This window comes from Etheostoma cragini, chromosome 19 (assembly GCF_013103735.1).
Source record: "Etheostoma cragini isolate CJK2018 chromosome 19, CSU_Ecrag_1.0, whole genome shotgun sequence".
NCBI lineage: Eukaryota > Metazoa > Chordata > Actinopteri > Perciformes > Percidae > Etheostoma > Etheostoma cragini.
Genome location: NC_048425.1, coordinates 15,614,153 through 15,630,486, shown reverse-complemented (window position 1 = coordinate 15,630,486; position 16,334 = coordinate 15,614,153). Strand labels below are relative to the sequence as shown.

Sequence of the window (16,334 nt, the reverse complement as noted above, 5' to 3'; positions counted from 1 at the left end):
TAGTACTTTGTGTACATAGGGTTATTTAAAAAGTTGAAGAAAAAAAAAAGTACAAGGGGCTAAAAGTTCAGTTCTTCATGCACACCAGTGTTTGGTTTTGTAAACAAGACTTTTACATGAGGCAAAGAAAAGGCTGCCTGTAAAGACTAGATAGTTATTTTCAAAGCACAAGCATCATGTTTGTGCATTTGTCTTCTGTCATGTGTGCGGTTTGCTGTCCAGCCTTTAATGGTGTGCATCACTTCCTTCTGATGAGTTGTATTGAGGTTGTTCAGAGAGGACCTGTTATTTGTATAGAGTGAATAATGATGTTGTGAGTTAAGAATCAAAGTACTGTAAATAATGTGACTGAAAGCCCTTGTGAAGGCCTCCCTTTATTACTAAAATATGATTTAGCGATTGTTCTGCAATTATGACTTAATTATGTAATCCAATTTCAATAACAAATACAGTAAAAGTATCTTGTAATCTGCACCCATCAGACAAATAAAACTGTATCCTGAGATTTGCAAACATGATTTATTAGCATTTTAACTACTGACATTGCACATAATCCCCTCCAAAAGAAAAGCGCACACACAAGTAAAAAAAGAAAATAAGTTTTTCAATCTATCCTTAACCGAGGAGATGAAGGGAGTAGTATGTTTTAAGAATTGAGGTGGCAACAGAACTAAACTGACTCCCATAATGCACCACCAACCTCAAACCTGCTTGGTTTTCCCCTCTTCAACCAAATTTAAAACGAGTTAAATAAAAATCAAGGCTGGTTCCTCAATAAACTACTTGATTTGTCCCATTTAGGCAATTAAAGAAAAATCATTTTCAAAAGGGGGTTGGAATAACTGGGCTACCAAGCAGATTGTCCATTCTTTCCCTTTTTTTTTTTTTTAAAGATGTATAAACTTCTAAATATGCACCCACTTGTATTCCCCATTTCCCTAGCTCATCCCAAACATCATTGCCTAGACAGGACAACACGAGACAAGATGAGGGGGCCTGAGGGATGATAGCGACACAGGGTGGGTTGGAGGATAGGGCAAATGCAGGGAGGGGAGAGCAGTGCATGTGTTCTGAAATAGATCCAGCCCTCCAACCCTAGGACCTACAAAAATAAAAGATGCAAGGGAGACACGGGAAATGAGAGAAAGACAGTACAGAAACAAATAGTGAAACACAAAACACACCTCTGACCCTAAAACAAGGATTGTATTAACCTGACCTCAAGGGTCAGAGCTCAGATTTGACTCTGAATAAAACAAAAACACTAAAGACTCCACATTAATATCTTGCCATCCCTTTATCATTCCACCTTAAATCGAACTACAGGAATACTATAAACAGCCTGCTAGTGCCTCTCATCTTGTCCTCTGTAAAAGATGCGACAAGTGCAACCCTACACCCTCATGCCCCCACCCTGCCTGACCCACCTCTTACCAAGGGTCACGAGACTGTCCTCTCACTAGCGTCACTCTGCTGGTGCTGGGACTGTTGTGGCAGCTGCCTGCTGTGGGGAAGGAGACTGTTGAGATATTTGTGTCAACACAACACCAGTGATTATACAGATAAGCACAGGGGTAAAACATTAAAAACAAAAAGGCAGTGGTTACCTCGGGGGATTTAGCAGTTTTAGGAGAGGTTTTGGGGGAGGCCTTTGGAGATTTTGATGTGGTTTTAAGGTCAGCTGGTTTGGAGGTCTGTGGGGGGGTACCAGGCTCTGATGCAGACTTCTCTGTATCATTCTCAATGTGTAAAAGTACCAAAATTGTGTTAAGCATGCAATAACAGTGAACACAAAATGTCGATTTCCAAAAGAACTTTCTACCTGTAAACCAGCGACAATGCAAATTAAAAAAAAAAAAAGAAAAAAAAAGAAAAGAAAAAAGGTATGCACCTTAAACCAAAGGGACACTACAGATTCTTCTTTTGTAGGAAACCAAAAGTGACGCCCAATCAGCCCATTGAGTACAATGCTGCACTGTCAGCTCTGATCCATATCTTCTGATTCCCTACATCAAACCCTTGACAACACATCCTGTTTCAGGACAACTTTGTTGGACTTGATGCAAGTTGGAGATGAGCCTTTATAATGTAATCTGTCTCCAAAAAACCCTCAAAATGTAAGTTCTTACTTGTTCCATACAGATATTCTGCACTAGGGAATCTTTAGTTGTATTGGGGAAATGGCCCCAGTAGCTCATTTGTCAGTTACAGTAACTCAAACAATATAAAGACCACAAATGATAAATAATTCACCTTTGAGGTAGAGGACTCAGAGTTCTTTTGCCTGCGCCGTCTAGACTGACGGCGTTGTGGTTTCTGGCCCTCAGCTCCTTCTCCGTTGGTCTGGGGGCTCTCAGAGGCCTCCGTCTGCTTCACTTCGCCTTGCTCCTGGCTCTCTTCCGGAGCAGCCTGCTGGCCGTCTGCAGCCTGCTCAGGAGGTGGGCGAGGACGGAACGGTCTGGGACAGGAAACCGTAAAATCAGCCTTGCAGTTCCGTTATTCCAAAACAGGAAAATGTAAACAGAATATAGGCAGTGTTGGCACCTGCGGTATGGGCGCCAGAATCGGCGCTGTGGCAGTCGCGGTGTTTGGTCCCCGTCTGCCACTCCGTTCTTTTGCTCTCCAGCCTCGACCTAAAGGATCAAGCAGACACAACCTCAGAACAGTTTTATCTTTATCCTGTTACGTTCAAGAGATTCTTCCCATTTTAAAACTTTGCCAAGCTTCAAAATTTAAAAAAAATAAAGTTTTCCAATGTTTAAATCTCCAAATAACCACTATTCCAATAATTTAGCTATGGAGCAACTTTACTTCTTAAATACAAGGCTCATTTAACTCTGGGTCGTATACATAGAGCTCCATATATTCTCTATAGGGCTTCTATACTAAAATTAAAAAAAATATTCCATAAAGACAAACAGTAAAAGCAGGAGAAAAAAAATAGGGGCGTTCAATTCAGAAAATGTCACAATTCAATTCTGATTTTTAGGTTCACGAAAAATTAGATATCGATTTTTATTCAAAAACAATTCTCGATTAAAAAACAAAACACGATTCACAGCATGCAGATGTAGTTACTTTTTCCCCATGTATGTATATCCATATCATTCATGTGGTTTTGTTTGTTATTTGAACATCCTGTTATGATGTATGTGTATGTTGTGTGTGATGTCTCTAAGCTAATGGGACCTTGAAATTCCCATTGGCGATCAATAAAGTATATATCATGTGATTGCAGTAGAACACAATAAAAACATTTTTCAAAATATGAATCGTTTTTTTTGGATTTGTATGAATCGATTTTGAATACCAATTCAAATAAATTGTTTTGCACACCCCTAAGGAAAAAAAAGAAAAGAAAAAAAAAGCTTCCCCTTGTAGCCAATCCTTGTGCTTCAGCTTACGTCTTGTGCTTCCTGCCGTGGTCTGCGGGGCCTACGCCGGCGCTGCTGAGGTCTTGCTCCATCGTTCTCTCCTGACCCCTCGCCCTCCACAGCAGAGGACTGGCCATCAGCTGGTTTGCTCTCGTCACCAGGCCTTGGGCTGCGAGGGAAGAACCGTCGACGGAAGCGGCGTTTGTTGGGCGCGTAACGACTGCCTTTGACTGGAACACCGCCTGGCCCAGTTACATTGGCTGCTTCCGAGCCCTGAGGGACACCGAAGAGGGACAGGAATGTGGACATGTTAAATCAGACCTTAAACATCTGTGGCAGAGCCACACCATCAAATAGCTTCTCATTCTCACCTTGGCGGCTTCAATCACATCAAACTCTACAACCTCCCCGTCTCCAACACTGCGCAGGAATTTCCTAGGATTGTTCTTCTTGATCGCAGTCTGAGGACAAACATTGAACATTAAAGACACATCAAACCATAAAAACATTAAGAAAATGCAACTTTGTCTTACCTGATGGACAAACACATCTTCTTTGGTATCATTCCTGTGAGAAATTAAACTTGAGTACTATTACTGAAAAACCAAATATGCATTAAAAAAAATAGAAATTGTAATGATTGATGCAAGTAATAAACATCCCAAAGTTATGTGGAGGGAACGCAGTACCTGTTTATGAAGCCGTAGCCATTACGCACATTGAACCACTTCACAGTTCCTTGGACCAAGGTGGCTACAATAACAGGTAGCACATGATTAAACGCGTCCCCCAGTGACATTTCACATAAGGTGCACTGTTATACAGCCATTCAAAAGGAGCAGAATACTTACTGTTATCTTGCTTGTATCAATGGCAGCCTTAACTTACATAAAGAAATGGGAGCTCTGTGGGTCAATCATTAACAGCAAGACTTTGAAACCAGGTCTGCACTAGGTCACGCGGGAGGGGGCAGCTAAACAACAAGGCTACATTTCTCATCTCAAAGATGGTCATGACAACCTAAATAAATCCCCCTCACGAAGACAAGCTGTTAACGGTTGCCCTGGTAATTCACCTAAACGCATTTAAACTGGAACGTTAGCTTCTCAGTGAAATGATTTGCACCTGTGAGGGCGCGCGGACACCTCGGAGTTGGAGCGCGCGACCGCTGATAAAAGAGGAAATTAAAGTCACGTGTTCCCAATGTTAGACACTTAAAAAACAGATAAAACGGCTTAATTTTGTGATTATTATTAGTGCAGAAAACAAAAAAAAGATGATAAATGTGCTGAAAAAACCTTCTTTACTTTTTTTGTAACAGTTTAAGGGGGAGAACCAGACAAGTGACCCCGTTTTTGGGTTGACTATGACTTGAATTAGTCCTACATCTGCCAATCAAAGCTACTGTTAAGCTGGCATTTGGTTTCCACCGTGGAGGTTTTGACTTAATTGGTAAAGTTAGCTGCTTCCCACAAAACCCGTGTGTAAAACTCAGCACACGTGTTGCTTCAAAAATAAAAAAAACTGACTGAAAGATTGACAGTTATTGGTTGAGTTAGCTAGTTTACGTTTACGCAGAAGTTTTTTTTTTTTTTTTTTACATGAGTGGGACCACAACGCATCAAACAATATCCTTGCAACAACATAAATCTGTTTACCTCACTCATATCCATAAAGCGCACATGGATTCAAACTAAAGTTGGTAGGCTAGTTTCAAATATTGCTGGACTATTTCCCCCCCACACAGGTTTGTAGCATACACAGTCTCTACACCCACCTATGACTTTCCTCTCAGGCTGTGGCTCGTCTTCCACAGGTGCCGATGGTGGAGCGCTCTGCGCCTCAGCGTCGGTCATGCTCGCTGTCGGTTTGCTGCTCACTCCGGAGTCCCCTCCCTCTTGTTCTTCGCGAAACCTTTCTTCTTCGTCTTCTTCTGCTTCTTCTTCTTCTTCTTCTTTGAGGTTTCCTGGCAGCTGGCATCCCTGACGTGGCATTACTGCCTCCTTCAGGATTTAGACATCCTCAAAGTCGTGTAATTAACTCCTCACACTGTCTCTACATTTTACCCCTCATGTTGTCCTCTGGTCAAATTGACCCGTTTTCCTATATCAATGTTCTTTTTAACCACCCAATTGTGATTACCCAAAATAAAATGATGCTCTTTGGTAAGTAGCTACAAATCTCTACTTTCATTAATTTTGGGGTGTCTTATTCAATTTTATAGCATTTAAAAAAAGTGGTTTAGAAATGGTATTGAGTAAAAGTTGACATATTCCAGTCTAGGACTATCCAAGAACACACGTTCCTTTAATTTAATTTGAAATAATTCCTAATTGCTGCTTTTCTAACTCCAACATTAGGTATAATTTCCCAAAAATGAGGTTTATTGACCATAAAATAACTGTGAAACTAAAGTTAATAAGTTAGTGTTAAGAAGTGTTGAAAACGTCAAAACAAAGTGACAAGCATTGAAAAAAAAGTGGCAAAAGTGTTGTGAAAAAGAAACGAAAACGTATGAAAAAGTTAAAAACATGGATAAAAAGCATTAACATACAGTAAGTGTTGATTTTCATCTTGATCGGGTCGACAACCCAAGGGTTAATACTCCATGGCTTCTACCTGACGTGCGCTGAAAAGTGTACTTGGGTAAATAAGTATTCTCATTGTATTTGTCAGCAACATGTATCAAAAGTCAGTTTGCCACTTAGTTATTACATCATTAATATGAATGTGGTTGAACTAGCCCTACTTTAGATGCAGTGATTCTCAACCGGGTAGGGCCCTCCAAAGGGTCACAAGATAAATCCAGGGAGTTGTGAGATGATTAATGGAGAATGGACAATAACTCTATAATGGAATGTGACAGGGGAGGATAGAGTAGCATACAGTGGAAACTTGTTGAGTGGGTTTATCAGAAAAATGCTGTCTTTAAGGAAAGCCTTGCTCTAACATGATGCATTTAGGTCATATGGTTATGAGGATGATGGATGGGATTTCTTTCATTCTCAATCTCATATGGTGTGTTAATTATGTGCTGTCATTACTAAGAAGAAAAACAGAAAGAGAAATAATTTTCCTTTTGGAGTAACGATAACTATGCCTTTAACTACAGCCCTTAGCACATAGGTCATAGGACTCCAGGTTCACAGAACTAAATTTAACCCAGTAGCTCTAAGGACTGCCAAGTTCAACGTAGCCATTCGCTGTGCACAGAAACCACAGGGATCTGGACAGAAGAAAGACTCTAATTAGAACTGTAATTATTACTATAGCAGAGGGAATTACAGCCAGCAGAGGAGCACACTGCCAGGATGACAGCACTGATGCTCTGGATTAAGAAAGATGCAGGGTAAATTACAAGAAAAACACTTGGATCCTCTTTATTAAACTTGTGTTTGGTGAATGTGAAAAATCCAGAATACACCCTAAGCCATGTTCTGTAGTTTCAGTACACTGCATCTGGATAAGAAATATTTTAAAACATAAATATCCAAGTAAAGGCACTATCTGTATACCAGATGAAATATGGCAGGAAAGCTCAGCTTGCCATTTTTTTAAATTGTATTTTTGGGGAACTTACTTTTTTGTTTTTAAACATGCGTAAAAATGCCTGGCTAAGATGAGCTCATCCATGTGTCGTGGCATCTAGGCTAAGTTGGTTCATTGGAAGTAGATAAATCCCAGAGACATAAATCCGAGTGGTCCCTGCAAAACGACGCATGCGCAGAGCATACCAAATTGCCGAGGTTTGTTTCATGGGCATTGGATGAGAGCAGCATAAAATCAAAGCCACTGTGAATTAGGGAAGAGAAGAGCGGAAAAGTTGAACTGGACCTTCAATGTAAGAGGGTATAATCATGTAGGTTTGTTATGAGTTTCTTTCACATCTTAGTTTTTGGCATGACAATACATTAAACGGATGCTTATTAGCACAAACTAAAAAACAACATCATTTTCCAAATTATCGTCCCTCTCTAACAACGTGTTCCAATCCACATTTTGTTTTGAACAAAAACAAGCCTAAAAGTGTTTGTCCGAATTAAAATGACAATAGCTCCTGAACTAGCTAATGCATACTTAAATTAACAAGAACAAACAGCTTTTAAGGTTTCTTGTGAAAATGTCAGACATCTGCAGTAATGCACAATCATTCAAATCCTTTATGTAGCCTTCTTACTTACTTGAAACAGCACAAGTATAAATGAATCCAAATCTATTTAGGGCACAATCATAAGAAGCTTTGTCACAATGTAAAGTGAATCTGATGTGCACCTGACAGTGGGAGCTACCAGTTATTAACTTCAAATTATACATTATGTTATGCAACATCACACTTTACATTAGAGCATGCCCAATATATTGGCATGGCTGATACTATCAACCAACGTTGGTTATGAGGTTACTATTATTAGTTTTTATAATAATAGAGATGATTCATCCGTGGCAGCCGGTCATGACTCCACAATAACATTGTAACAAGGTCTTTTACTAACGTGGGACTTTATTCTGACAGTTCCAACGGGAAGTGGTGTGAAGATGTCTTTTCGGAGCTGGGTGAAGAAGAGACAGAGAAGGTGGCGTGTAGGCTACAGACATTACAGACAGCAGGGATCCGGGCTGGGATTCTTCCTGACCTGGTAACAGTCCTGTACCTCATTACGAGGTAAACTGCAATCTGGATTACAAAGCAGGGGGAGAAGAGATGCCAGCGGAAACGACAGGAATGAAAGAGGAATAAAAGAGATAACGTCAGCTAAAGGAAAAGGGGACGACATCGCCAACGAGCCACAGAGGAGGACCCAGACCCCGGCCAGACGAGCACGGATACAGGGAGGCACAGAGGAGGAGGGAGAATTAAAGGGAAGGAAGGCTGAGAAATAACATATTACCACTAGGGTAAGTTCCTTATCAACACATCCAATAGATATAGAGCACAGGAGTTCCATCCTATGCGCATGCCTGTTTGAGGCTGACACATTCAAACAGTCCCAACTTAGTCACCATTAGTACACCATCAGGCCAGAATTCAGTTTCTAAAGGCTATGTCTGATTTGTCTGATCTGATTGTCGGATTTAAATGATCACGGCCGTGTGTAGGGCTACGTTAATATCGCGACAGGCTCAGTGGCTTTGTAATTTTGCCTGGAGAAGTTGGTTATCTTCATCAGAAGGGCCTCGCCCGGCCCGAGCGCGTCCAGTGCGCATGGATGTTCCGCGGCCGTGGAGCGGCTACGACGGTGGGCACGTTCTGTCCGCACTAGGCCGCAGTCAGCCTCATCTTTCTACATTTTAACGTGTAGGCTACAGGCCTATGTGCCGTTTACAACATGACAGGTGGTTAAATAATAGATAGCCTCCTATCTGGACTATGTGGCCGGGCCGGTTTTAACCTGGGCTGGTAGAAAACTCAGGTGGTGACATACAGCAGGCAGAGGGGCAGACTAGTTGCCAAAAGGTTAAAATGACAGAACCGGGTGAACAATAAAGATTTATTCTATTCTATTCTAATCCTGGTGAAAACTATTTACAGTATCCTATGTAAATGAAAACACAGATGACAACTCAATATCTAAAGACATAAAGGGATATAATGAAGTCATGCATTCTGCATTGCTTTCAAATTATTTATTCTCTTGCAGATCAACTTTCTCTTTATGTCTGCTAAGTCAATATAGCCTACATGAAGGCACAATTTACTCGTCCTCTTAGTGTCTTTTGTTTGGGAAAGTAACCTCTTTGAATGTGCATGTGGCACCTGCTCACATCAATGATAAATTATAAACCCCCTTAGTGGTTTTTGGCTTAAGCAACCCTACATTTCATTTCAGCCCCTCTAAAGGTTATAATAATTTAAAAAAAAATCATTAAAAAAAAAAAAATCAATTTCATAGTTTCAAGTCAGATTTTCTGACAGAGTGCAACACTTCCAGGTTCAAAGAAACAGGTTTAATATCCGGTGTCGCTGGTGTAAATGCCATGCACCTGGAACCCAGTCAAGAAAAGTTTTAGTTTATATATACATATATATTGTTTACACCTCATTATCAGTTCATTCTGGTAGTTCATGTCATTTTTTCAAATGATCAATATGGGGGGGGGGGGGTTAACACTTTTGCAAGGCACAGCATCCATGTCACATTCTCATTGGGGCTGAGCCTGAGTGCAGGGAGTATTGTGTGTTTGTGTGCCAGTTGTGTGCATGTATGGAAGTGGGTGTGTCGGGCTTTACACAAAAAAAATGAATGTCTTTGTAATAAGTTTTTTTTCTGGATCTACACCTCCCTAAAAGTCCTGTCAAGCACAGCAAAAAACTGATCACTGGCAATCTCTTGTGGTTACTGTTGTTGTTGTACTGATCTTGTTATTCTTTTTCTTTGTCTTCACCATGTGCCTTGAGGACCTGTTAATGCGCTATTTAAAATTAATGTATTCTTATTTATTGTTAATGGGAACACGTGAAGTGTGTGTGTACTTAGTACTTAGTTTAATTGAATTACTATTATTAAGGTAGGCAATGGTATTGACCTTTTTCCACCGGTGGGTGAACCCCAGGGCCAGGGCGCACTACGTCTCCCCAGGTGGAAATGTCTTTATATACACAGGAAAACACAGGTGATTTAATGTTATTTCTGCTGAGTCAACACACATTCAAAGGAATGTCACTATCTCATTCAATCGTTTGAATTGATCTGCAACTTTAACACCTCAGATGTGTTTGAGCAAGATTTCTGCTCATCTTCAAACCTTTCTGTACATTCAAATAATAACTCATTCCATCTGTGATCCTCGGATGAGATTTGGAGAGTCGTGATATTTTGAGGAAAAATCTTCGTAATAGTATTACAAGAATAAGTCTTTTACTGTACAAAACACATGGAGCATGGACGCAGCGCGACACGTCGATAGTGTTTACCATTGACAGTATAAGAAAGACAACCCTAAAGTTGGCATGCGATACGCAGCTTTCGATTTGGCAGTTTAAGGGAATTTAAGGGAATCTTAAAGGACAATTCCGGCCAATTTATAAGTTAATCTTGATCGCTATAAACATGCGAGTACAGTCGATAGAAAAAAAACAACGGGCAAATCGGTGCAATCAACATGGAGTATCTGCAGCTACAGGTACAAGCTTCCACTGGGCTAAAACGGTAGTTGTTGGGGCAAGTTTTAGAGTGCCGGTGTGCAAATTAGCAGACACATTTTATATAGACCATAGTGGTACCCTAATACTGTATCTGAAGTCTCTTTTATAAAGGCCTTAGTGGTCCCCTAATACTGTATCTGAAGTCTCTTTGATATAGACCTTAGCGGTCCCCTAATCTTTTCCTTAGTATGTGCCATTTCTGAGTCTGAAAAAGGTTTCATAGAAAAAAATCTTGCAATAAAAGAAAAACATATTCATATTCATCAAAATAAGGTATGGAAAAAGTCTGGTTTTGGTGTGATCATCATCAAATTCCCCAGTTTCAGTAAATGCATGACAAACTGACTTCAGTCAGATCAATCTGAAACTTGCATCACTAAATCATCATCCCATCCAGCACTTTGTCCTGTGTCACAATATGAAGTGAAAACACCTCCCAGATTTCACGGTAACTGTGTCTGTTGTCATTTTCAATCATTTATGAGCATATATGTTTATGTCTGCATCCTGTGTGCTGGCCTCCACAGCAGCCATGGCAGACCAAGATCTGGACTTCACCTCAGGTGATGCCGGGGCATCAGCCACCTTCCCCATGCAGTGCTCGGCCCTGCGTAAAAATGGCTTTGTTGTCCTGAAAGGCCGACCCTGCAAGATCGTCGAGATGTCCACCTCCAAGACTGGCAAGCACGGCCACGCTAAGGTCAATAAATCTTGAAGTGCTGGGACACAAGGGGTGCTGATGTCCCAGAACATTAATGCAGGGCTTAGATGCACGACTCACACAAATAACTACTTTTTTTCCAACGTGAACTCACTTTGATAAATATATCGTGCAGTTTTGATTCGTCTCGCTACGGGTTTACCCAAGGGACAATTTCAGTGAAACTAATAATAGTAATGGACACTTCCAGTCTGTACAAGAACAGTAATGTGTCCCTGCTGGGTAACAGTTTCCAATATTAAAAATATTTTGTATTTGGAAAGGTTTATGTTTTATAAATGATATTTAAATGTGATACACTTATTACACATATGCTTACCCAACCAATTTTTAAACGATAGTAGGTCACTCAAGCACTTTCTTAACTCATTGGAAATTAAATATGTTATAGACACGGATTGATAAAATAAAGCTAACGTTTTTGTCTTGTCTAAAGTGGATATTTTGTTTTGAGAGACACTTCAGTTAGAAAGCTGATTGTCATTTTCTCTGTGTGCCGGCGCAGGTCCACCTGGTTGGTATCGACATCTTCTCGGGTAAGAAGTATGAAGATATCTGTCCCTCCACCCACAACATGGATGTCCCCAACATCCGGAGAATGGATTACCAGGTGAGGCAGCTGGAGAGGCTGTTCAAATACAATATTACCCAAGTCTGTTCCATACTACTACTCAGGTACACAATCACTGCTTTCAAATAGCACACTCCCAGGTGAGGAACAAGTCCGATTAAATGATACTGAGTGGAACAAGCAAAACTAGTCATAAGGTCAAAACAAAACGGAAACCATTCAAACTGAAATGTTTGTACATAAAATAAACATTATGTATGCTACAATAATAAACATATGACTCACACATGCACACTAAGACACCACCAGTTCACTGGTTAGTTCAGGAACAGAAAGAGGAAAAAGATAATGCCTGCATGTATCAAAAGACTCTCCTTACACTTTTCTGTTGTTTCCAATGTTTCCCTCTGCCAGCTGATTGGGATCCAAGAGGGCTACCTGTCCCTGCTCCAGGACAACGGGGAGGTGAGAGAGGATCTGAGGATTCCCGAGGGAGACCTGGGCAAAGAGATAGAGAGCAAGCACGAAGCCGGAGACGAGATCTTGGTCAGTGCTCACCTCGCACTCTTTTCTACTGTCTACTTTGCCTGATCTGAAACTAGGCGGGACACCTCACTACCATAGTGGTGTGAAGAACATCATTCATTGTTTTAGTTAACACAGTAATGTACTTTTAAACATGAAATCCTCACATTTGAGAATCATTTTCTTCTCTAGTCAATATGATCAAATTTGACTTCAGGCAGTACGATCCTTAGCTTCATTTTCCTATTGTAGTCAGACTAATGTCCATGACCTGGGATTAAAATAAAGGTCTCAAACTCAAATAACCTGAGGCAGGGACTTCTTCTATTTAACTTTTATACTTTTAGCGCCAAAGTGATCCAGTAAAAAATGCAGAAAGAAACTAAAACCTCTTAAAAATCTTATCTTTTTGCTCTTTTAGATCACTGTTCTAAATGCAATGGATGAAGAAGCTGCAATTAGCATCAAATCCGTGAATAAATAAGCCTGCAGGTAAATACAGAGGTCCCACCCCCCCCCTCCCAACTACCGCCTGACCCCAGCTTGCCCGAAGAGGAGTGTGTGGCTGTGTGTGTGTGTGTGTGTGTGTGTGGCTGTGTGTGTGTGTGTGAGAGTGTGTGTGTTTGGGTGGGTGTTTGGTTGTTACACAAGCCACCAGCACATGCCATGCCAGTGCAAGTGTGTGGGATGTCATGTACTGTACATGCACACTTGTTCATCATTGGACCGAGGGGAAGGCAACTCCTGTCAACAAGTTCCAAGGCCGAAGTTGGATGTTTAAAATTGACCTTCTATAGGATAAAACTATTGTATTTACAATTATGCATATACTATATATATTCAAGTTTTCCCACCTTATTGCACAATGACTTTATCCTTTGTTTGTTTAAATTGTACATACTAGAGATCAGCTGAAATTGAAAGACTTCCAATTGACGAAATGTAACTTATTTGATGAGTGCAATTAAAATTTGAAGCCTGTATAAAGTGATGGTTACTGAACAGTATGCCACTGTGGATTTGCCTACCCCTTAATGTGTTGTTTGTCTCATGCTAACACTATTACGAGCATGTGTATCATTTTTACGTAGCATCGATATAATATAAATAAAAACTTATGGTTCATATTGTACTTTTGAGCAATGATGTATTTTTTCCTGTGGGTTGCACGTCATTGTAAAGCCTCATCTAGCCAGTTGCTTCCAGTATTCCTCTAAGAAACAGCTTGCAGCGTTGTGGTAATTGCTGGGTGTTTCTGTTTCAGGGGCAAATGACATGCGCTGGACCCAGGAAAAAGGAGGAAATATTGCCTCGTCAATGCTACCCCCCCTTGCACCCCTATTTTTTCTGTCTTTTTGTCTTTCATACTATTTCTATTTTCTGACCCTATTTGGGTTTCAGTTAGAAAAGAATTGGAAACGTCTAAGGGTAAACAACCATTCGCTATGTAAATGCACACATAAAACCACATCTGAGTCTGGACAAACAGATGTAAATAGATTAAAATGTCAGAGGTGTAGAGGAAGTCCTCTGACTATTGATTAAGTCTACAGCTCTTCAGTAGCTACCTACCATCAGGGCAAAGAAAGGTGGTAATGTAACTACTGGGTTTTAATATTTACGTTTCCCTGTTTTATAAAGGGCTTCCCCTCTGGATCTGCATTGCTCCGTTGAGGCTTGTTCAGTGTGTGCTGTTCCAGGATTGAATACTAGCTCTCATATTTTCTCTATTCCACTTTTCTCTTGAAGATCTGAACAAGCCTCTACTGCTGTTTACTTTATCACCTGTCTATTAAACAAAGGTCATCAACACGGCACTCCAAGGTTCCGTTTCTTTTTGTCTCAAGAATTTGAAGTTTCAAAAACAAAACAAAACCCTGCTTCAAGAACATATTCTCATCTGTTAAAAAGTCACTCACTGATCATTGGCTCTTTCAGAACCCTTAACAGAGGCCACTTTACACGGAGCTCTGTGGAGAAAATGAGTGGGATACGATCTGGCGTCCTCCTGAACCTTGAGCGATGATAACTTGTGTGTACTTGTTTTGGTATTCTTACTTTATGTTCAAATCCAAACTCTGCAGAATGTCTCCATGGCCAAAAAAAAATGACAAACTGTTGGACATGGCGTTTTCTCATCATTTTTATTTAGCAACATAAAAGCTTTAAAACAGCAGAAACTCAGACTTCATTTATTTTGTAGAAGAGGATAACGCAAAACACTGGAAAACCTCCATCATTTTGTTAGAACGATGGTCATCTTGTTGATTTAATCAGTGGTAACCAGCCCTAATAGGTCACATGTGATCAGCCAGAAGTCAACAACACAGTGAAATAGACCCTTTTAGGTAAGTCAGTGTGTTTTGGTTTTAGTAGTGCTTAGCAGGGTGCCTGTGATGCTAGCGGAAACATGTCGACTTACTCCACGTTCTCCAAATTCAACTTAAGTGTTGCTGACTATTCTGTTGTCCCCCTATTTTTGTGAGCAAATTCACTGCAGAGAAACTGACACTCCACTGATCGGAGTTATGAATGTTCTTATAAAAAGAATAAGCTCTGCTCCATGCAGTCTTGGTTCAGACAAGATCTTAACCTTTTAGTGCACCTCCAGAACAGCTTTACAGTGAAGGTAAAATAATCTTTTTAAAAATTAGCATTTGATGTGATGTAAAACTCAAAGTTGGATTTTAACAGAAGCACACAAGCATGAGGACTGCTGATCACTCTTTATCAAATTTAAAAAAGATACTGTACAGAAAATAAAACTCAAAGAACATGGTTTAATTCAGCCAAATTATCAGTACTTTCTTTTGAGGAAGTTGATCCATTACTCTTCCAAAAGGTTTTACAGAATCTTGAGTGAAGCTGTGAAGTTTCAGTGGCGATGAAGGTGAAGGTGGCAACGTGTTACTTGCCATGGTGATAGAACCTCTGCCCGCTCTGGCTGTGGGGGAGGAAGCCGTGGCGAGGAGCACCCTGGGGAGAGCTCTGGAATGGGGCCTGGTGATGGAAACATGGAGGGACATAATGAAATGACCTGGATTTTTACCGGGTTTTTTTTCTTCTTCTATCCCCCAGTAAATAGAGTGTACATAATCTTAAACAGAAAGACATCATAATGGAAAAACAACTGGAAGATGATCTCTAAGCAAGACTAACCAAGCACATTCTAAGGACAGCATAAATGTGGGTTGGGAGCAGATCTAAAACAATAAATAATAATCTCATAAGTAGACTGGACCCAGCTGGAAGCCCAGGTAAAATTTAAATGAGTGAAATTCAACGACAAATGAAGCAATTACCGCAATTTAACTAAGCAATTAGTTAAAAATAGCAAGCACACTCTGGTGGAAATGTGCAGACAACCTGAAGGTCTACAGCCATGGCAGCAGTCCTGTGAGGCTGGGATGCTCATTACACACAAGAAGACAACACTGCTGAAAACTGCTTGTATAGCTGTAGATATGCACACCTCTGGCCAGAATTAGAGGGGAAGCTATGAAGATGAATGAATGGTTTAATGAAAAGAGGTGTGTGTTAGTGTGTGTGTGTGCGTGTGTTTTTTGAGATTCACCTTTGCGGTGGGAATCTGGACCGCCATCGATGGTGTGGGCAGCAGCCCTGGAGCAGAAGGATGCATGGCTGGTGGATGCATAGGCCTCAAAGTACCCTGTGAGAATATCAACAAGACAGAACAAAACAAATGTAATCAGATAAGGAAGTGATGACCTGAAGGCCCGTGAATAAAGCTTAGGCCAGCTGCTTCCACCATTTACACTATGGCATGTAAGTAAATACTCACAAACTTTAATATTTTATACGTTCTTGTTTCTGATACAAATTTTATTTTTATTAAAATTAATATGTTTTTTAAGATGTCAGCATTTTAAAACACTAACCCTCTTTTTAGAATACATTGTATGCCCATATACAGTGGGTACGGAAAGTATTCAGACCCCTTTAAATTTTTCACTCTTTGTTTCATTGCAGCCTTTTTCC

General features: G+C 40.4%; 3 protein-coding genes across 12 annotated transcripts in view; 1 reads left to right on the top strand and 2 right to left on the bottom strand.

The window, feature by feature from the left end:
* Positions 1–500: 500 nt before the first annotated feature.
* On the bottom strand, positions 501–5,407 carry LOC117962211 (Y-box-binding protein 2-A-like). 4 transcript variants are annotated; one of them, XM_034901370.1, is made up of 10 exons: positions 5,152–5,407; positions 4,064–4,127; positions 3,908–3,941; positions 3,746–3,835; positions 3,405–3,647; positions 2,545–2,633; positions 2,254–2,458; positions 1,608–1,739; positions 1,428–1,504; positions 501–1,102 (listed from the first exon to the last, which is right to left on the bottom strand). In XM_034901370.1, exons 1-9 carry the CDS (start codon positions 5,366–5,368, stop codon positions 1,466–1,468), a joined length of 1,113 nt encoding a protein of 370 aa, XP_034757261.1. In that variant the 5' UTR covers positions 5,369–5,407; the 3' UTR covers positions 501–1,102; positions 1,428–1,465. The 4 variants fall into 4 exon arrangements, with proteins under 4 accessions (XP_034757261.1, XP_034757259.1, XP_034757263.1 ...); XM_034901368.1 differs by having other exon boundaries at positions 1,435–1,504; XM_034901372.1 differs by having other exon boundaries at positions 1,428–1,501.
* A 2,526-nt stretch (positions 5,408–7,933) lies between these two features.
* On the top strand, positions 7,934–14,434 carry LOC117934632 (eukaryotic translation initiation factor 5A-1). 3 transcript variants are annotated; one of them, XM_034856462.1, is made up of 6 exons: positions 7,934–8,270; positions 11,049–11,218; positions 11,745–11,849; positions 12,225–12,356; positions 12,757–12,827; positions 13,600–14,434. In XM_034856462.1, the coding sequence occupies exons 2-5, from the start codon at positions 11,051–11,053 to the stop codon at positions 12,817–12,819; spliced, it is 468 nt and encodes a 155-aa protein (XP_034712353.1). In that variant the 5' UTR covers positions 7,934–8,270; positions 11,049–11,050; the 3' UTR covers positions 12,820–12,827; positions 13,600–14,434. The 3 variants fall into 3 exon arrangements, 2 of the variants coding, with proteins under 2 accessions (XP_034712353.1, XP_034712352.1); XR_004654527.1 differs by lacking the exon at positions 13,600–14,434 and adding an exon at positions 12,949–13,467 and having other exon boundaries at positions 7,935–8,270; positions 11,046–11,218; positions 12,757–12,904; XM_034856461.1 differs by having other exon boundaries at positions 7,935–8,270; positions 11,046–11,218.
* Positions 14,435–14,804: 370 nt separating this feature from the next.
* The window catches only part of gps2 (G protein pathway suppressor 2), a 5,180-nt gene continuing 3,650 nt past the window's right edge, over positions 14,805–16,334 (bottom strand). For 3 of the 5 annotated variants that reach the window (XM_034856457.1, XM_034856456.1, XM_034856458.1), the window contains exons 10-11: positions 15,910–16,017; positions 14,805–15,335 (exon numbers count right to left, since the gene is read on the bottom strand). In XM_034856457.1, coding sequence (XP_034712348.1) covers positions 15,243–15,335; positions 15,910–16,017 — 201 coding nt within the window. In that variant the 3' untranslated portion in view covers positions 14,805–15,242. The remainder of the gene's footprint in view (positions 15,336–15,909; positions 16,018–16,334) is intronic. The other 2 variants (XM_034856459.1, XM_034856460.1) reach the window with 1 other exon arrangement.

Coding starts and splice junctions, on each gene's coding strand:
- LOC117962211 (XM_034901370.1), bottom strand. CDS start 5,368: ATGCCACGTCAGGGATGCCAGCTGCCAGGAAACCTCAAAGAAGAAGAA. Junction 1,740..2,253: donor CTGAGTCCTCTACCTCAAAG/GTGAATTATTTA, acceptor TTACACATTGAG/AATGATACAGAGAAGTCTGC. Junction 1,505..1,607: donor AAACTGCTAAATCCCCCGAG/GTAACCACTGCC, acceptor CCTTCCCCACAG/CAGGCAGCTGCCACAACAGT.
- LOC117934632 (XM_034856462.1), top strand. CDS start 11,051: ATGGCAGACCAAGATCTGGACTTCACCTCAGGTGATGCCGGGGCATCA. Junction 11,850..12,224: donor TCCGGAGAATGGATTACCAG/GTGAGGCAGCTG, acceptor TCCCTCTGCCAG/CTGATTGGGATCCAAGAGGG. Junction 12,357..12,756: donor AAGCCGGAGACGAGATCTTG/GTCAGTGCTCAC, acceptor TTGCTCTTTTAG/ATCACTGTTCTAAATGCAAT.